The sequence below is a fragment of the Mirounga angustirostris genome, unplaced genomic scaffold (genome assembly GCF_029215605.1).
Source record: "Mirounga angustirostris isolate CCGP_5_RB_7025 unplaced genomic scaffold, mMirAng1.0.hap1 SCAF_5, whole genome shotgun sequence".
Taxonomy (NCBI): domain Eukaryota; kingdom Metazoa; phylum Chordata; class Mammalia; order Carnivora; family Phocidae; genus Mirounga; species Mirounga angustirostris.
Genome location: NW_026991713.1, coordinates 30,960,231 through 30,981,666, shown reverse-complemented (window position 1 = coordinate 30,981,666; position 21,436 = coordinate 30,960,231). Strand labels below are relative to the sequence as shown.

Below are 21,436 nucleotides of genomic sequence, written 5' to 3'. Positions count from 1 at the left end.
TTAATACAACACAGCCAAAAAGGAAACGGGTTTATCTACAAATTGGTAAGCCCCAATTCCTGGAAGCACTAAATGTCATTCAAAACTTTCAGGAGTGTTGGCTCCGGCTTCAGAAAAGTATAACAAACAAACCCCCAAATGGGAATTAGTTCAATTAGGCCATTTCACTCAACTCATCAACCAAGTTCTCAAAGACTATGTGTTTCCAAAGTATGTTCAGAATGGATTCTTTGTTTTGTTTAATCAGTGCTTATCTCAAGCACATGTAAGTTCACATTTGCATCATTCACAGGTCTCTTTCCAAAATGTCAGTCTTTCCTTTGGGACTGAATCGCTCTCCAAGTCTCCATCCATTTAAACAGTGATAATTCCCTTTTAGATAGTCAGCCCTGTCAGCAAGGGGCAGATTTCCTAGAATCTGGGATACAACACATACTGCAAATACTGTTTGAAGAGTATTTATACGGTAGGGCAGCCTTCCCCAATTAATTCATTCTGTTGTAATGGTGCAAATTTTTCTGATTCTAGGTGTCAGTCTCTTTAAATTCTGTCTTCACCCCACTTTATAAATATGCTTGCCTATCCTTTCCTCAGATCTTCTGACATAGAAGAACCAAAATCAAATTTCCTTATTCTGAATTAAGGTACTCCTTTAGCTTCTGCAGTCTTGGCACCTTAAGTGAGCAGGTTTTTTCTTCTTCCTTTTTTTGTGGTTAAAGTAGAAACGATTTTGTTTATAGGTTTCTTATTTTTAACCAGGGAACTCTGGGGTGCTTTACTATCACCACTTCTGTTTATCTCTGTTTTCAGCTGAACTCTTATGTTTGCATTCTGTATTCAAGTTCTTTTTTTTTTTTTTAAAGATTTTATTTATTTGACAGAGAGAGATAGCGAGAGAGGGAACACAAGCAGGGGGAGTGGGAGAGGGAGAAGCAGGCTCTCCGCCGAGCAAGGAGACCAATGCAGGGCTCGATCCCAGGACCCCGGGACCATGACCCGAGTGGAAGGCAGACACTTAACGACTGAGCCACCCAGGTGCCCTGTATTCAAGTTCTTATTTAGCTATGACGACTCCCTCACAGCACCCATGGTCCCCCACGGTCCCCAACTTCCGTACACCTAATCAACAGCTGAAGCAATCAACATTTCCCAGCAAAGTTCTCAAGCCTAAACTTCTAATTTCTTACAGTTAGATCCTGGAAATCTCACCATCTAATCCTAGCCCAAAATTTGCCCTTTAAAAATTATGAAGAATTCATTGCTAGCTGATACGAGCTACTACACTGCTGAAAAACACATTTCTAAACATCTTGTAAATTATATTTCATGCATTATTCATTCTTGCCAAATTTCCTTGGAAAAAACGATATAATCAGTTCAGAGTTCTATCTTCTCATTAATTTGCTTAAAGAGTTACATGTTAGCTTTTTAGGATTCTTGGACTTATTAAAGATAGATCTAAGGCTGAAAAAAAAATTAAATATCAGCCAGTTTTGACCTGTCTGCAAGAGAGAAAACCAGTTTTGACTAGATCATCAAGCAGTTTCATATCTTCCTTTTAATTAAATATAGTCAATGATTTGCAAAGAGAATGAAACACAGGAAACTCAGTATTTCATTTGTGAGATGATAGATCTGCTTCTTGACTCCTCCAAGATGATGATTAGGAAACGGATGATTGAAGGCTCTAAGTTTCTCAAATATAATTTTTCCTTTTGCCTTCATAATAGGCATTATTATCACTATTCCTTAGCTTTTAGAGACCATTTTAAGCTTAAATAGTTCTGTATAAGTATCAACTCACAACATTCATCAGAAGAATGTAAGATACAAATAATGTTCTCTATTTTACTAGCTGAAGAATATGAAGAATTAGGAAAGTTGATAAAACCACACAGGAGGCCAAAGAAGTGAGGTAAGAGGTACCTCTCAAATTCTTGAAGTACATATAATTTAATTTTCCATTCACCTATATATACCTACAAAACAAAATATTCTCCTTGCTTTGAAAGGGAAAATCTGTCTGGATTTTCCTTAACTCCAGACTCTCAATTTCTTATCTTCTTTCTTGGTAGTCTCTATCTTACATTTTCTGGGTTAATTACAGCAACTCTGGCTAAGACTACTGGAAAAACATGCTTTCAATTCCTATGTAACATGTATCATTCTAGAATGCTAACTGAATTAATGCATCGGTAATTCTTGACCTGCCACCATGCCACCACCATTAAAGATTTGTTTAAAAGCTGTAAACTTCCTAAGGGATTTTAAAGCACCATGACAAGTTAATGATTTAACTAAATGATTAAATAAAAGATATAAAAACTCCTATACTTAAGAGCATTCTAAACATAACTAGAATAGGACTGCTTCTGACGACCAATAATAAAAATACCTTTGCACATTCTAAAACCACACATAAATTTAAAATAGGTCATATATGAGTATATAAAATACATAATGTATGATACGTGATATAACACCCCTGCAGTCCCAGAACTGATACATTTGAGACCCTGGCTGAAACTGTGTACTTTACAAACATCCTGGGGACTTGCTCAGTCTGGCATGCTTTTCTCTTCTTCTACCCCCTGCTTCATTCAAGAAATTGTTCGGGTTTATCAGCTGAAAGAATTTGACACAATATTCTGCATCAGTCTTAGGTGCAGAAGGAGTCTCTAAGAGCAGGTACCATTAGCTTTATGGAATTAGAGGCTGAAACTGGACAAAACGACAATAACATTTCTTCATGCACACGCTTGGTGCTACTCTCCATTTGGTAGCTGTAAGTATAGAGATACCTGTGCGCTTCCTTAGTGGGTCCCAGGTAGGTATCTCCATTGTGAGAGTTCCCTACAAAGGAGTTGGGATAATGTATCCATTAGAGATTTTCAGGGAGAAAAGCACTGACTCATAAAACCATGAGCCCTCTGAGGAATATTCATAAGCATGCACGCTGTCTTCTAATCCAACTAATCTAATTACCAGCATTACTGCCCAGTTAAATTGTTTTTGTTTTCTTTGATGTGTGTGTGTCAAAACCAAGTCTAGCCAGAATTAGAGGTATGAATGCCCAGGGCACAAAGCATTCCTTTCTTTCCTCTTGTGCTTCCAGCATTTACCTCCTGGCTGAGAAATCAAAAGAACCTAGAGCCGTGCCATTGAGAATTACAATAGTTTAGATCTGGAAGGAATACTGAAGACCACCTGCTCCAGTCCCAACAATTTCATAAATGGGAAAACCAAGACCTAGAGCAGGGAAGTGGTTTGTTCAAGGTTGTACAATAAATTTAAAACAGAAACATTAGAACACCAAACCAAGACTCACCTAGTTCTTTTACCAGTGGTACAAAGCACATGCAGCTGCAGTATTTTTTCTGCCAACTTGGCCATGAGTCTTGTGGTCTCACATCTGGACCAAGCATATTGGTCCTTAGACTCAACTAAGAGAGCTCTGGGGAACAGAACTGACTCTTTCTGTGTTACTTCAGTGAATTCAGAGTCATACTGACGAAAATAAATTTCTCTGAGCCAGTTGTCACAACCAAACAGCAAATGCCAACTGCCTTTAGTGGACTTCCTTTATTCTCCTTCTAGTATTTACTCTTAGGGCTGGAGAATAGACACTCCCCTGCTACTTCCAAACATTCCACGGCAGGCAAATTTCAAACATTTCTATAAAAGCACTTTGCAAAACAGTGTGTGCTCACAATCCTGGTGTGGAATCTCTAAAATCTTACCTCCCTTTTGGAGGAGCTGGGTTTTGTCATGATTTATTTTGGTCTTCTCCCTAAACAATTAATTTGGGTCTTCAGTATTCACTTTAGGCATATAACTTTCATTTTCTTGCTTGAATTAAAGTGATGTAGAAACCTCAATCTGATTAAGATGGTAATCAGCCCAAACACTATAAATATATGTTGTTTCCCAGGGCAGGCCTATAAATGGTCCCTGAGCCAGACACAAAATAGCACAGTGAGGAAGGAACAGCATGGTAGGTAAGGGCAGAAATGATGAACTAGAAACTCAGTGTCTAGTCCCAACTGTTAACACACTTTGTGATTTTAGTCAAGTCATTTAATCTATTCAGAGCTTCATGTTTCTCCGTAAAATAATGGGGTCTATCTAATCTGTGCTAGCTAATACAGGGGCTATTAGCCGCTGTGGCTACTTATCACTCAAAATGTGGCTAGCATGACTAAAGCACTAAAATTTTAATTTTACTTATGATTCAGTGACTGGAGAAAGGTTTTTTTAAAGAAGATTTTATTTATTTAGAGAGCACGTGCAAGCAGGAGGAGGGGCAGAGGGAGGGGAGAGAGAAAATCTCAAGCAGACACTGTGCTAAGCATGGAGCTCCACATGGGGCTCGATCTCACAACCCTGAGATCACCACTGGAGCCCAAATCAAGAGTCAGATGCTCAACCTACTGAGCTACCCAGCTGCCCATGCCTGGAAAACTTTTAAGTGTATTTGGAAAAAACTTAGGTATATGAATCTGCACTATCAATTGTAAATTTTATGAAAATCTAAATGTGGAGTAAATATTTCTGATGAAAATTTAATGTCTGCACAGAAGTATGCTATAGGTATGAAATACACAGTGGATTTTGAATATGAAAAAATTTAAAATTCCATTAATTTATTTTGATAAGGTAGAATGTTATTTTGGATATACTGCAATAAAAACTATTTTACCTATTCCCACATTCCTTTTTACTTTTTTTTAAATGTGGTTACTGAACAATTTTTAAGATTACATATATGGCTTCCATTATGTTTCTACCAGAGAGTAATGGTCTAGATATTCTGAAGAGTGTCTTAATATAATCACTTATTAAGATGGGCCCTGTACTTTGAGTACACAAAAGAGCCACTTAAAAATAGTATTTAATGTTCTATTTTATTCATTTCACATTTTATACTTACTCATTTTACATACATACTTTCTTATTATATAGGAGGTAGAAGTAGATAAATACAGTGTCTACTTGGCTGATTTAATCTATTTCTATAGGAAGTACTTCTAATCGTAGGGGTTGAGCCTTAGGTATGGATCCTATGAACTTGCCCTGTGGCCCTAACTGATTGGATAATGGTAGATCCCTCAGCCAGTTGGACCAGTTGGGAAGTCTCCCCCACCCAAACCTGTAAGGTAATAGAAACTGAACAGTCTCTGAGCAGCTCTACAACTGCAAATATATAAAGCTGGGAGTCTGGGGTAGCTACATTTCACCAGGTGACTGGAACACAAAGAAATTTTGCACAGACAAAACAGAATAAGGCAGAGATGCAGAGACTCAAAGAGAGGAAAAGGAAAACCTGGTAGTTTTCCAATCCTGGTGGAGTCCCTTCATGAAGCCTGGCCACATCCTCGCTTTTTTACTAGAATGCTGTTCTTCAGCATTCTTATAACTGGAATTTTTCTTTCTTTCTTTCTTTTTTTTTTTCTTTCTTTCCTTCTTTAAATTAAGTTTCAATTCATCACTGTTAGTGAGAACCAAAGAACTCTAAACAAATAAGATGGACTCCTTCAAGATTTGGAAATCAGGACATTTTTTTGTTAACAGTTAAATGTTTACTGGTAAGCAGTTTTTGAGTAACACCTACCTGCTTGAATGGCGAAGAATACAGAGGAGTGAAAGATTTGATCCCTAATCTTTAGATAAATAAGATACAGTAAAAAGAGAAAACATAACAAAATAATGATAACATCTGACAAATGTATATATTCTATATCTTGGGCTTTTCTGATCTTAATTATTTCTCACAACACTTTGAGACAAATATATAACATATACAGTTTTAAATAGCTCTGTAAGCAATATATCATCAGGTACCCAAAATGAATAGCTTCTGGACAAATTCTATAAAAATTCAGAGATAATGAGCTAAAAGGTAAGGTCCACAGATCAGATACCATGTTGGTGGTTATTGACCACCATGTCTCCCGAACCAAGCGGAGCAGGGGTAATGCCAGTTTTTACTGGCCAAATGATACAGGGAAGAGAGCATAGTCTTGAATGGTAGGAAATGGGCCTGGGGAGAAAGTGGGATCTCATCCTGACCTTGGATGAGAGGACCATGAGGTTGCCTTCAGCTACGAGATAGTGCATGATTCTGCAGGTAGAAATGGAATGAGTGGATGGAAGAGGAAAGGGCATTCGTGGCAAAGGGAAGTAGCACTGAGCAAAGTCTTGGAGTTGAGAATAAGCACGGTAATTTTAGGAGGCAGGGATGCATCTTGCTGGGGTGGTGGGTTTGTGTTGGGGAGTAATAGATACTAAGATGAGCTGGTTAGGATGAGGCAAGATTATGAAGAGTCATGAACATCAGATTCAGGAATTTGGCATTCAGCCTTTATTCACTGGAACAATGAGAAAGTCCTTAAATATGGAAATGACTCAATGAAAGTAGTTTAACAGGCGCCTCATGGAAACCATGATTCCTAAAAATTGCATAATACTTTATACATAAGATTTTTAATAAAATGTACATATATCTAAAAAAAAAAGACAGCAATAATGTTGTGCAGATATTGTTTGAGGAGTTACAGGCACTCAATCAATACAATAATCTTGTGGACTCTATTCAGGTCAAATTTGTGCCTCGGGGAAACAACAAGAGATTACATAAGAACTTTTCTCCTTCCTTGTTCACTTTCTCTCAGCAGATATTCATGAAGTGCCTATCAGTCATTAGGCATTGACGATATAAAACAGAGCAAACAGAGACAATCCCTGCCCTCATGAAGCTGACAGGTTTAAGTGGAAGGTTATCAATTAAATAAATCCACCAACGGAAAACTGCTACTTTGAAGAAGGTCACAAAGAGTGTTTTCCAACCAGAGGATTTGGTTTCATCAAGGAGGAAAGGGAAGGTTCCCTTACACAAGTGAAGATGAAACCATCAGTCTGGAGTTACTGGAATCAAAGGTCCGATTAGGTACAAAGGAAGCTGCGCACAGAGGAACAGGGGCCACAGGGAGCACGTGGGGACTTGGGGCTGGAAGAGGATTTGGAAAGGTGCCACATCATGAGGGTCTCGGGGGCCTTGTTTCAGGAGCTCCTTTTTTCTGTTTCCTAAGAACTACAGGCATACAGACATTCAAAGCATATGAAGAAGGAGGGGTAAAATAATTAGGTATGTGTTTGTTTGTTTAATCACTCTGTCTACTCAAGAAGAGTCAAAACCTCAAACGGGAAGTGCTGGAATGGCAAGGGAAATGAGAGGAGCCCAGAGGCAGCAGGGCCCAGCAAAAGAAGGCGGGAAGAATTGAGAACTGGAATCCTGCAGACCCAGGGAAGGGTGCTGCTCAGGGAAGGCGGCCCGCAGGATGATGCTTAGAATGATGTCACATATTCCCAATGGCTTCTTTGTTCAACCTTGCCTTTAAAAATAATTAAAAACTGATGTGACATAAAGAATGGTTTAGGTAAGAATCATCAATGGATGCTAAATTTTTAAGAGAAACTTTGATGAGGAACTGTACATGGTCTTAAGACATCTCCCTCAAATATTGTTTGAGAGTTGCTAACAAGGAAATACACAGAACTAGTGGAACACCTTAACCAGGGGATCTGTTTAAGCACCTCAAGGGGAAGATGGTCACTGTGTGCCTCTAGGTGTGATAAGCTGAGGATGCCTCATCATTTACGCAGCACCATGGCTTGACATACAAAATCTGAGGAACTCTTAAAGTAGACTAAAGAGACATGAGATATTAGTTTACACAAATTTAGTGGGCTTAAAACAGCACAAAATAATAATTTTACCCTTCCTGAGGTCAGAAATCTAAAACAGGTCTTACTAGGCTCAAATCAAGGTGTTCACACGGGCTAGGTTTCTTTTAGGGGCTCTACAGGAGAATTGCTTTCCTTGCCTTTTCCAGCTTTTATTTTATTTTATTTAAGATTTTATTTTTTTATTTGAGAGAGAGCGAAAGAGAGCACGGGCTGGGAGAGGGGCAAAGGGAGAGGGAGAAGCAGACTCCCTGCTAAGCAGGGAGCCCAGGCTCAATCCCAGGACCCTGGGATCATACCTGAGCTGAAGGGAGACAACTTAACTGAGCCACCTAGGCGCCCTGCCTTTTCCAGCTTTTGGAGACCACGTGCATCCCTTGCCCTGTGGCCCCTTGCCCCATTTTCAAAGCCAACAGTGCAACATCTTTTAATCGTTCTCTCCGGCTCTCACACTCGTGCTTCCCTCTTACAAGGATTCACAAGATTAGATCATGCCCATCTGGATAATCCCAGATAAACTCCCCATCCCCAAATCATTAATTACATTTGCAAGTCCCTTTTATCACATAAGGTGATATATTCACAGCCTAGGACATCTTTGGGGAACCATTATTCTATCACACATAATATCAAAAATGCAAAAACCATTATCCTAGACTGGATCTTGTACTGGAGGAAAAGAAATACTTAAAAAAAAAAAAAAGATAAATTTTGATAAAACTGAAATACAGCCAATAGATTTAAATATTTGGGTTATTGATAAATTTATTGAAACTGACAACCATACTGTGGTTACATAAGAGAAAATCTTTTACTTAGGAAATACACACTTAAGTACTGAGGGGCAAACAGCCATTAAGTATACAAGTGACTCAGTGAGTTTAGAAAAATAACAGCCTGTGCACAGAAAGCAAGCGTTCAGTAAAGCAAATGAGGCAAAGTGTTAAAAATAGATGAATATGGATTAAAGAGTTTGTGAGTGTTCTTAGAACTCATAACTTTTCTGTAAATTTGAAATTATTTCTGAATAAAAAGTTAAAACTGATGAATCTAATTAAAACTGAAATGTCTTTTTTACTCAAATACTACAAGCAAGTCATAGTTTATATCATTTTATAAACATTAGAATGACTAGATGTGTGGCCCAAATTCAGCAACCCAATTTTTGGTCTTCCTGTGGTAACATTACTGGTAAATAGAAGGATCAGAAACGTTTAGGATTTTTATGGTTAGTGACTTAAAATCCGAACAGTCTGGCAATATTATAGTTTCAAGAGTTTAAAATAGAATTGGTAATTATCATCAGATTTAAGTACCAACTGATTGGTCACATCCTGCTATTTGTGAGAGAGAATTTGCTAGGTAATTTTCTAGGAGGTCTCTTAGAAAAGTAGTGCCCCCCCCCCCCCCCAGGAGTATTTAGCAGATTTTTAAAGCAAAAGCATGACAATGAACTGTATTCTATTCTAGAGCCTTTTTCTGCCTGGTGCCTCAAGCAGAATTTTATTGCTTTGGCCCCAAAGAATCTTTCTGGTACCCATTCTGATTTCTACTCCGCCCTCTATTGTTTAGAAACAAAAGATAAGGCAGCTGGGATTCTGACCACTGACAAATCATCACTGGCCTCTCCACTGGGAAACTCCTCTGGTCTTGGCAGAAACTCACATTTTAAAATAAAGGTAAAACAAAGCCTACGACCAGTTTCTGCCCAAAGCCTTCTGCACGGGCTTATTTTTCTTGCCAATTGTGGTAGCCAAGAACAAAGTTTCTCCAGTTGTGCCAGGACAGTATGCCAAGATCAAATAATAGTGGACTTTTCTCAATTACAGAAGCACGAAAAAAAAATGTGGCAATGAATCAGCTTTATTTTTACAAGTTTGGCTCTTGCTACCACCAGCCCATACTGAAATCTGTGATTTAGCACAATCTATGATTATACCAGCACAAAATAATCTATTTTGTTATTTTCAGTTTAACATTAAGAGCTGCATGATTTCTTTGAGTCAGTTTGGCAATCACACACCTAAATGCTTCTCCAGTCAGGGTCAGGGTACATCTTTATTACTTGAATGTTTCACTTAGAACACCTTCCTTTTGGGCGCCTGGGTGGCTCAGTCGGTTGTCTGCCTTCAGCTCAGGTCATGATCTCAGGGTCTTGGGATTGAGCCCCATATCTAGCTCCCTCCTCAGCAGGGAGTGTGCTTCTCCCTTTCTCACTCTCCCTCTGCTCTCCCTCAAATAAATAAAATATCTAAAAAAAAAAGACAAAAACCTTCCCTTGCTATTGTAATTATTTAGATACTCACATTCTGTAACCCAAGGTTAAATGTCAGATGACCTAAGGTTTCTTTTTAAGACTGTCACTTTTTAGTAAATACTTGGGTAAGTACTTGTAAACCTCAGTTTGTGTCATTTGTAAAACAGAAATCACACAAATCACAGTAGCTATCTTGCCTTCCTGGAAGGGTTTTTCTAATCATCCAAGGAGATAAATATGTGAAATCATTTTGAAAATTAAAAAAAAAAAAAGCATTATATAAAGGCCCAATCATCCCCCCACACCTAGTTATTATTAAAGTCTTTTGCACATAAGGCTACATGATGTGTTTGTTTCTTAAAGTATCTGGTAAGGTGCTGGCTCCATATTTTTTCCTAAACAAATACTGTACTTGTTCCCTGAGTAATTGAATGATTAATTAACTTCCAGTCTGCTATGATTTTACATTCCTATTTCCAGAGAACTCTCCCTAATTCAATGGGACAGACACTGACCTAGATTTGAGGATATCTGGTTCAACATGAAGAGAAATGTTCTAAGGAACTTTAGATAGTTCATGCTAACTAAAATGTTTACTTTCCTAATGAAAAGAAATAGGCCTTTGACATTCTCTTGAAATGATAACGTTAGAGTCAGTCTTTGAAAGACTTTTTAAGCACAAGCACTTAGCGACGTGTTAACACACTGAAACTGGTAATAATTTTGATTGACTAACCCACAAAAAGTACTCAAAGCCTAAGACAGCTTACGCAAAGTGGATCTGTAATCAGTACTTCATAAATCATGGAAAGATGTCTACTTGCGGAGTCACCCAAATGATTTTAAATTAACTCAAGGAACACAATACAGCAGTTAAAATGAATCAACATGGATCAGCACATGTCAAATGTGTGTTACAAAACATAAGCAAGGTGCAAAGTGGTATATACAGTATAATGCTATTAAGTCTGCAAAAAATACAGTAACTTATGTGTTAGTACAGATTTGCAGTAAATGGAAAAGAGCAGGCAGCGTTACTAAGGCTTGTTGCACTGGACACAACCCCAAGGGATGCTATCCCCATGCCAAGCCTTGAAAACATGCAGTGGAATGAAAAATTCCAGCACAGAAGACTTGTTCCTAATAGTCAAATTGTCTGTAAGAGACAAAGTGGGGACCAGTGGAGACAAGAAAGAGGCAATACAGGGGTCTTTAGTAATATTTATAATGTTTCATTAAAAAATATATTTGAAGCAAATATTGCACCATGGTAAGGTTTAACAAGCTATGCGGTGGGTACATAGGCATCTCTATGCTTGCAAGATTTCTTCATGTATGAATTCTGATAACTTGTAATCAGGAAAATAATTAAAATTTCTTGGTTGCAGCAATAAAGGTGTATTTATAATCATAACCTCATATTTATGTTGTTAGTTTCTCAGAATCTTTTGACTAATAAATTCTGAGATAAAATACATGGTGGTCTCAAATTAAATAGGAAAGAGACTTATAAAGGACCTTTTCAGAATAAGCAAAAAATGTGCCCAATTTTACACTCAAGCATTTTTTAGGAGGAAGCTAAAGGAAAGAGAAATCTGTGGCTAGCTCTAAGGAAGATGATCTTTTTCACTTTAGAATTAACAGGTCTAAGACACGTGCTGAAATGCTTACCCTTAAGTAAAGTTTAGCAGTCACTTGAGGATAAAACAAAAACAAAACCATCCAAGTTGAATTCCAAGGATACTTTCTTCAAATACTGACAATTAGCTAACTCCTAAATGGCTGGTAATTTCCTGTCTCAATAGAATGATCCCATCTCTTTTGTCAGCTACTAAAAAGGAACTCAGAAATGTACAGTTTACTTACCAAAACATCCATCCCGGGGACATATTTGAGGGCTATCTTATAGTCTTTTGGAAGATTTGCCACCTGCAGAGACCAAAAAAAGAAGAAAAAAAAGGGAAAAAAAATCCATGAGAAAATTCACACATAGCAATTAATCATACTATTTTTAGTGGGAAAAAAATACATACAAACCTGTTATATTGTTTTTAAGTTACCATTGCTTTTCAATATTTTCATAGTGATTTTCCATTCTTGATTTCCTTTTGTAATCAAAAGCACTCTCCAAAAATACAGTAATAATACAAGTCTTTTAGACTCCACATTCAGTAATGAGTATAAGTATAATCCAGTGAGTTTTGGAAACATCTAAATTTCAATTTCTATCTGTGGTCTTGGAATCCCTTCCAGGACTGTTTTCATACTGTTTCACCAAAGAATCAGTAATACAATGTTCTGTTTTGGTTTTTTTAGTCAATCGTTCTCAAAATGATGTGTCAACATCACCAGGGAACTGCTAAAAATGCAAATTCTCAGGCCACATCAGCCCTACTGAATCTTACTTAAGTCCTCCAGGTGATTTTGATGCAAGTTTGAGAACTTGTTGATCCTAGAAAAAAATGTCAGTGAAACTCAAAAGAACGCTACTACTTATGAAATGCAAATGGTTTCTAATTAAATAATTTGTAGAGATTCAGTTCTGTGAGATAACTTAATCTGCTTACATAGGCCTGAACATTGGAAATGTGTCGAATGTCTGCCTAGCTTCTTTTAAAGGCTTTTAAAAAATATCTAACTCATCTCCATCAGTCACTGTGGCATGTGTTGAACAAACACCTGATTTGGAACCAAATCAAATTCTGTACTTTGGTTTCTTTCTCTCATCTATAAAATGGAGATGAAGGTCCCCATGTCAAATAGCCAATTTATGAACTGTGATAACTGAATGTGCCAAACACATCATAAACAATCCATATTCTATATTGAGGGATATATTGGCAACTGACTTCCCAGGTATGGATCCTGGGGTTCTAGGTTCTCTTATCAGAGTTTTAGGTTCTAGATTTCTAGGTTCTCTTATCTCCTTTCCTACATACAGCACCAGCTCTGTCATACCACCATGATTACAATTTCCAGCTAAATACAGCCAACAACTGATTTAGACCATGAGTCTTAAGACAATATATGGTGTAAAAAAGTGGTTTTGCACTATTACATCTTCAGCAGGTCTAACCTTACTTTTGCAGATTTTCCCCTTCATCCTTTCTCTGAAATCTTTGCTCTTCCCCATATTAAGGTAGGATCTTGCTCATGTTTGCTGGACTAGGTCACCTCTGACAAGTCTCCCATAACACAATCTGTAGGTTTCTTCCTGGCCATGCCAAAAGCTTCTAGAATCTGAGAACAATTTGGTGAGAAAGGAATATAGGCAAAGGCCTAAGTGAGTCAGAAGGGAGCCAAGGTAGGAACTGATCCCTCTAATGGTACCACCTCACACTCATCTCAGTCTCGAGGCTGATATTTTCTCAGTATGTGCCAGGTACTGTGCTCAATCAGGGCTTACGCGGCAGGATCACATCCAATATTCTGATCCCTGTGACATATTATCTCTATTGAACAGACAAAGAGCTTGAGGCTCAAAGAGGTCAAGTGACTAGACCAAGGTCGCACAGTTCCTGGGTGTCAAGTATGGACTAAAACTCAGCTCTCTGACAGTCAAGCCTCCCTCGCCACTGTGGTTCTACTACACATTTCATCCACTCTCTGCACATTTGTCCTGGGTACTTCCTTCCTCTCGGTCAAATTTCCCACCAGGCTTCTAAAATTTCTTTTGTCTTTGGATCTTCATGCCCATTTTTGAAGAGCAAAATGACCCATTTTATGTAAGCTCTGCTGGCAAAGACACAGCTGACACTTTTGCAGGGAGAAACACCGGAATTAGACTGAACAGCAACATTTTACTATGTTACGAACCAACCATGTTAATTAAAGCCATTCCAGATGGAGAAACATGACAAGAAGTGGCCGGTGTTCTGAACACAACCTGCTTGACATTCTAGCCCCTCCTTAAGAATAATTCACATTATCTGTATCTACCTACCTATATAAAATTGACAGAATTAGTATTCAGAAAGCTTAGGACCGGAGTATATACATAAACCTAATGAGCGGAAAAAAATGTAAGGGATATGGCCAATTCCATTTTATTAGTAATTTATATATAAGAATCAGTTGAAAGAAGTCAAAGAAACCTTACTGAAACACACTGAAATCTCCATACCTTACTACTTGGGGGCGGTCTATAGTAATAATTTCTGTCTTAAACTGATTTACGGAGATTTAATTTCCGATGGGATGAAAATTCTATTTTTGAAAAATGCTTTGTGATTTATAACAAGTTTTCATATACAGCCTTTGCCATGATCTCATGAGATATATACTATTAAGTCTGTTTTATAGATGAAGACATGGAGGCTCCAGGGGGCTAACTGGTATCTCCAGGTAGCAGGCATCAGGAGTTCTTGATGGAGGGAGGATACAAACCCAGCCCTCCATGCTTTGCTCAGCACCATCCTCTCCAGAACAGTCTCCCTTTATTACTCTCTTGGCTGACATTGGTTCTTTTCCAATTACATTTGGAAGAGAACTTAGGAAGTCAAGGTGTAGATTTTTATGGTTGCTTCATGAATTATTTTATGACTTTCTAAGCACTTGGGGGTGTGTTGAAGAGCACTCAGAGAACACAGATATTTTTGCGATAAAGTCAGCTTCTTTGATGTACATTGATCAGAAAGTCTGACAGTGCAGAGGGAGGGAGCCTCTGGCCTGGGATTCAGAAGATGTTAGTTTGACGGAGGAATCATAGCACAGGGGTTCTGGGGACACACTGTTGGATCCAGGGCTCCTGCGTGTTAACTCAGATCTTGGGCAAGTTACTTAATCTGCTTTAATTTCGACATGTGTAAAAGGGGAATCATAACAAAAATCTAGCTAGTGAATTTCTAAAGACTAAATAAGGACTAAATAACTCATTTGAAACACCTAGTGCTTAAGCATGGTATGTACACGAAGATGAGTTTCTATTAATTGCAAGAGAGTGGGATGTTCTAGATGGAGGAGGGGTCATATGCAAAGAAAAGGAAATGGGAAAGCACAGGTGTGTTTGGGAGACCACGGACAGATAAATCAGGCTCCAGCAGGCAAGAGGAAGGAAATATGCCAAGAAAACCACATTAGAGAAGGACTTTACTGTTGGGCTAAGGAGGCCCAATGGGAGGCAGTGACGTCCAGTAGGACATGCTCTACCACCAAACCCTACAAGCAAGTCACTTCTGCCTCATTTCCTCTCCACAGAACTTCTACCACTTGTCTGCAAAATAAAGGGTACTAGGTAATTACTAAAAATGTAGTCAGATCTAAGTTTCTCATGGAAGTAGTGGTGCTACACTGGGCATCCAAACAAGGAGGGATCAGGATAGTAAATTCAGGAAGACAGGTTTGGAAGGTATGGATTGGACCAAGGATAGAACGGAGACCAGGAAAAGTTTAGAAGACCACTAGAAAAGTGCTGAATGTGTATTAAATATTTATATAGAGATTGGAAGATGAAAAAACCAGAAATGAGGTTTAGATTCCAGGGAAGTAGCCTGATGATAGGGTTAAATGGATGAGTAATCAAAACTATAGATTTTGAAAACAAATCAATTCTAGTAAAATAAGCCCAGGACAAAAAAAAACAAAAAACAAAAAAACAAACAAAAAAACCCCCCAAAAAACAAAAAACAAAATGGAACTTAATTGATGGAGAATTTTGCCCAAAGCCAAATTATCCTAATGAGCTTTTGTGGTTTGGCGTTTGAACATGTCAATACTATGCCAGATTGTAAAATGCATAAAACTGCAAAAACAAGTCACTTTATGATGGGCTCGCTCTACTAGATGGGCCCCATTGGGTGTCTTTAGGATTGACCATACTCAGTGACACTGGGAAACACAAATACAAAGCCAAACGCATAAGGGAACATCATGAGAAAACGCTGAAAACTCAGCCAAGAAAAAGTCTTTTTACGCCAACAAGCACTGGCTGCATACCAGGTCCTAAAGGTATTTGGACTCAGAAGAAAAAAGAACTCAAAGTTAGAACGCTTAATGCCCTCTCTAGATCACTAATCTAAAATCTTTGGATCTCATGATTCAAATGTCATCGAGGTCTCATGAAATCAGTGGCTTCTTGGACATCTTTGCTGAAACACTTCCTTGTCTCAGTTGTTTCTCCCTGGTGCAAGGTTAAGAATCAAAATGCAGGGCGCCTGGGTGGCTCAGTTGGTTAAGCGACTGCCTTCGGCTCAGGTCATGATCCTGGAGTCCCGGGATCGAGTCCCGCATCGGGCTCCCTGCTCGGCAGGGGGTCTGCTTCTCCCTCTGCCCTCTTCCCTCTCGTGCTCTCTGTCTCTCATTCTCTCTCTCTCAAATAAATAAATAAATAAAAAGAATCAAAATGCAATAGTAGTAACTCCTGATTCCCTCGGTACTATACATGAAATGTTGTGCATAAGTGAACGTCTCTGGAGAAAGAGTTCACAGTTTCCAGAGTCTCATCAGACCCAGAGAAGTTTAAGAATCACTGCTACAGAGGGGGGGAAATCTATGCTTATATTTAAATATCCCAACTCACTCATGTATAGCAGCTTAGTATAATGCTGGTTTTCAGAAATAACAGGAGAAAGCTTTTTGCTTTTTTATTTTTCCTTATAAGTCATCCCCTGTTAATACTAACAATTAAACCCACCAGGACAACTGTCTTTAGTTTTCAAAGGTATTTGTTTTTTGATAATAACTCAGAGATTAAAAAAAATAATAAGATGACAACTTTACAAGACTTTTCTGAGTCCTCTTTTCTCAGTGAAAAATACCTAAATAGAGGACTCATCTCCCTCCAAAAAATAATAAAAAATAAAAAAAATTTTTTTTTAAAGAAGATCTACAATAGGACCACTTCTTAATCATAAGGTGACTACTACCTAGGAAATAAAATTCAAGAGGTTACAATGATAATTCTTAAACTGCAGTTGACATTTAAATCTTAAATTAAGACATTGTAAATTATGAACTAGGTTCATGTGTTCCAGAGACAGGTAGTTATGGGTTTGAACTTCTCCACTCAGTTTTCTATTTCCAGGTAAGGATGGTCAAGTTAGTTATCACTAGGTCTCAGCTTCCTAATCAATAAACTGGGGGTAAAAATAATTACCTCCTAGGTTTGTAATGATTAAAGGACAGCATCCAAATAAAATGCTTTGCATGGTTGTTGGATACTCACACAATAACTTGCTTTAAAAAGTCAAGGAACAAGAACTATAGTACCTAAGTGGTTCATTCTATAAAGGAAGGATGATTTTTTTCTTCACAATAAGACTGCCACATTTGGTAATATAGCAGGGCATTTGTCAGTTTTTACAAATATTCTTTCCAATACACTTCTGTCCTTTCTTTGAATACTGCTAGTCCAAAATTTAGTTTTAAATAGAAGAGGAAATTTCTACCGACTGCAGGAGAAGAAATTAAAATGCTAAGTGTAGCAAACTAATAAAAATAAACTTTAAAAATTATCCAGCTGTCAAACCATTGTTCTTCAAAGGTCCAAAATAGAAAAAGGAAAACCCAACCCCAAAAGACTGTAGGAGATCTCTGCTTTCATTTATTTATTTTATTTATTTATTTTTTTGAGAGAGAGAGAGCATGCAGGCACAGTGCGGGGGCGGGGGGGAGGGCGCAGAGGGAGAGAGAATCTTAAGCAGGTTCTATTCTATGCTCAGCCTGGAGCCTGACACAGGGCTCAATCTCAAGACCCTGAGATCATGACCTGAACCAAAATCAAGAGTTGGATGTTTAACCAACTGAGCCACCCAGGCACCCCCATGAGATCTCTGCTTTTATTTTTTTATTTTTAAAGATATATTGAGAGAGAGAAAACACAAGTGGGTAAGTGGGAGAGGGGGAGAGAGAGAATCTGTCAAGGGTGGAGCCAGATGTAAGGACTCGATCTCATGACCTTGAGATCATTACCTGAGCTGAAATCAAGAGTAGGAGGCTTAATTGACTGAGCCACCCAGGTGCCTCTGAGATCTCTGCTTTTATTTTTTTTATTATTTTTTTTTACTAAAAGATGTTTTAAAATTTTTATTTATTTATTTGAGAGAGAGAGAGCATGAGCAAGGAGGAGAGGCAGAGGGAGAAGCAGACTCCCCACTGAGCAGGAAGCCTGACACAGGGTCCTGGGATCATGACCTGAGCCACTTAACCAACTGAGCCACCCAGGCACCCCTGAGATTTCTGCTTTTAAAGAGAAGATATACTTAGAAAAGCTCAGAATTCATCTAGAAATGGAAAGACTCAGAGACTCCAAAACTTTATTTTAATGCAGTAGTAATTCTATTTGAAAAACATTGTACTTGAAGAGGAATAAAAATCAGGATTATTCAAAACTGTCCAAAGTGAAATTTATCTGAGATATTTTTATAAACTCCCATTACATTACACTCTAAGAGTCATGTTTTAAAATAAGTGCCTATCATAAGACCAGAAAAACTATGAATTCCTTAGTTTTAATTCTATTCTGATTTGTAGACTGACCTGGGAAAGACAGAGTAATTTCACCTTTATAAGATGGGGCTGGGGAGCAACCTGCCTTGAACATTTTGAGGAAGACAAATAATTACTCAGTAGATATTTTAAAACAAAAAGGTTTTTAAAAAGCAACATAGTCACATTTAAATTCCCCCAAATGAAAGAAAACTATGATCACAAATGAAGGGAACAGTACGAAGAACAAAAGAGGAAACCAATTTGAACTATTTCAATATTTGGATGCCTCCTTCTAGAACACAACTGTTAAAAGCTGCAGCCTAATTGTCCCAGAGATACAAATGTTTAAAGTTTGTTTCATCCTCTTCCCATATACTTGACCCTTCCCTTAGGTAGGTCTGAGTTTGTCATTTAAAACAAGTCTTACAACATTTTTTAGAAATAAAGCAAAATGTTCTGTAAATAGATGAACTATTCTGCTGAGCAAACATGCCAGAAGGATTTCAAATGAAAACCATGGGGACTATAGGGGCAGCACAAAGTGTCCAAGATTAAAAAAAACTGTCATTTTTTTTTAAGGTCATAAATCATGTGCTTCTGTGACATGAGAACCATCCCAAGGAAACAGACTTCAGATCAGTGGGCACAGTACCAGTTGCACCTCATGCAGAGGAGGAACCAGTAGAGACTGCAAAGAAATGATTTCAGTCAAAGAGATTACTGGGATCACAAGGTAAGAAAAGTGGTACTGTCAACTTACTTTTTTTCTCTCCAATCGAATGTACCAAGGTTGTGCCAGTAAAGCAAATCCCTCTTGTTCTATGTAACCTCCTTGAGGCAGGGCATTACTGAATTATTCTAACAGGTGCAACCTGACCCAGTATCATTATGGAATTGCCCCACTGTACTTCAGAGAGAGGCCGTGATTCTCTGTATCTATATAACTCTGAAGTCCCTCACGTTGCTATCTGAATTAGTCAAATTAATGAGTTTTAGGCTAAGGATAAGAACACATAAGAATCACTGCTACCGAGGGGGGGAAATCTCTGCTTATATTTAAATATCCCAACTCACTCATGTACAGCAGCTTAGTATAACGCTGGTTTTCAGAAATAACACAGGAGAAAGCTTTTTGCTTTTTTATTTTTCCTTATAAGTCATCCCCTGTTAATACTAACAATTAAACCCACCAGGACAACTGTCTTTAGTTTTCAAAGGTATTTGTTTTTTGATAATAACTCAGAGATTTAAAAAAAAAAATAAGTTCTTTTTTGTTGTTGTTGTTCTTTTTTTTTTTTTTTTCCCCCAAAATGAAAAAACCCCAACATTAGAAGTATGATCGCCTAAGCAGTTCTGGCACTTCCATGCAAATCCCTATCACCTACGATGCTAGTTGGAAACACCCCATCCTCACAAGCTGAGACTCTATTTCCGCAGTGGGAGCCCTGGCAGTGGTACTTTTCATAAGTATCCTAAAACGTGGTAATTGAATGATTCTCAAATGATATCCTACAAATGCTGGTTTATAGCAGTGATTTCCAACATTTTTTCAGCTCGATTCTTTTTTCCACATCAAGTCTTATTTGGACAGCCAGATACACAAATGAAGGCAGAGTGGCTGTGTGGACGCTAGGAGCCAGTTTGAAAACTACTGTTGTAGATGGCACAGTGCTGGTAACGGGACCCAGAGCTGGGCTTCACCATTCCTGCGTCTCAGTTTCCTTATTTATTTATTTATTTATTTTTTTTTTTAAAGATTTTTGTCAGAGAGAGAGAGTGCAAGAGCAAGTGAGCACAAACAGGGGGAGCAGCAGGCAGAGGGAAAAGCAAGCTCCCCACTGAGCAAGGAGCCTGACATGGGGCTCGATCCCAGGACCCTGGGATCATGACCTGAGCCAAAGGCAGAGGTTTAACTGACTGAGCCACCCAGGCGTCCCTCAGTTTCTAAATTCCCTTTCAGCTCCAGTATCCTCTGATCCCACAATCACTACTACCACTTCTAATAGCTAATATTCAGCAGGCACTTGTTGTGTTCCTAACACTGTTCTACTGATTCAATCCTTATAATCACTCTATGAAGTACTATTAATCTTAATACTGATAAAGAAACTGAGGCCCAAAGAAGTTATAGGACAATAACTGTGATAAAAACAAATTTACATATACATTCTCTTATTTAATCTATAAGATAAAATTGAGAAGTAGAAACAGATTTAGAAAGGTAGTTATTTAAGGTCAAAAAGCTGGGATTTAAATGCAGGTCTACCAAATTCCAAAATCCATTCCTTAACCAATATATTAGCACAGGTTGGTCCTACATGAAATCTTTTAAATGGCATCCATGTATGTGGTTACTGTGGTATTAATGATATGCATTCATATTTTTATGGAGATAATTTATCTCCCAAACTAGATCATGAACATTTTGAGGTCAGGGATTATTCTTCTATCTCCTACTCTATGAAATATGGGTTGTGAATTATGTAGGTCTTTAGTCAGTTAGAAGTAATCTGAGTCCTATCTTTTTTTTTGGGGGGGAGAGAGAAAGAGAAGGGGGGAGGCATAGAGAGACGGAGAGAGACTCTTAAGCAGGATCCACACCCAGTGTAGAGCCCAACATGGGACTCGATCTCACAACTCTGAGATCAAGACCTGAGCCGAAAACAAGAGTCGGACACCTAACCGACTGAGCCTCTCCGTCACCCCTGAGTCCAATTTTTACTAACTTGATTTTTTTTTCAATAATCCAAATTAAACACACTAATTTCACTAGATCAACTCTTGAAATTAAAAAATTTCCCTGAGTCATTTGCTGGAAGGGAGAAAAAAACCCTCTTTTTTCAGTCTAATGATTTTACATTTGCTTTCTTGGGGTGAGGATTTATCTTTTAGTGTCAATATTAATAAATATCTCTTTTCCAGGCTCTTCTTTCTCAGTGATGCTTCTTGCCATTTTTCATTGTATCAGCAGATAGGTACCAGACTGAAAATAAACAGATGGTCAAAGAC

The 21,436-nt window shown here is 38.1% G+C and overlaps 1 protein-coding gene across 19 annotated transcripts in view; it reads right to left on the bottom strand.

Moving 5' to 3' along the window:
- Positions 1 to 21,436, bottom strand: part of KITLG (KIT ligand) — a 200,069-nt gene that overhangs the window by 143,176 nt on the left and 35,457 nt on the right. For 18 of the 19 annotated variants that reach the window (XM_064590809.1, XM_064590808.1, XM_064590810.1 and 15 more), the window contains one exon: positions 11,867 to 11,929. In XM_064590809.1, coding sequence (XP_064446879.1) covers positions 11,867 to 11,929 — 63 coding nt within the window. Of the gene's footprint in view, positions 1 to 2,801; positions 2,854 to 11,866; positions 11,930 to 21,436 lie in introns of all 19 variants that reach the window. The other variant, XM_064590813.1, reaches the window with a different exon arrangement.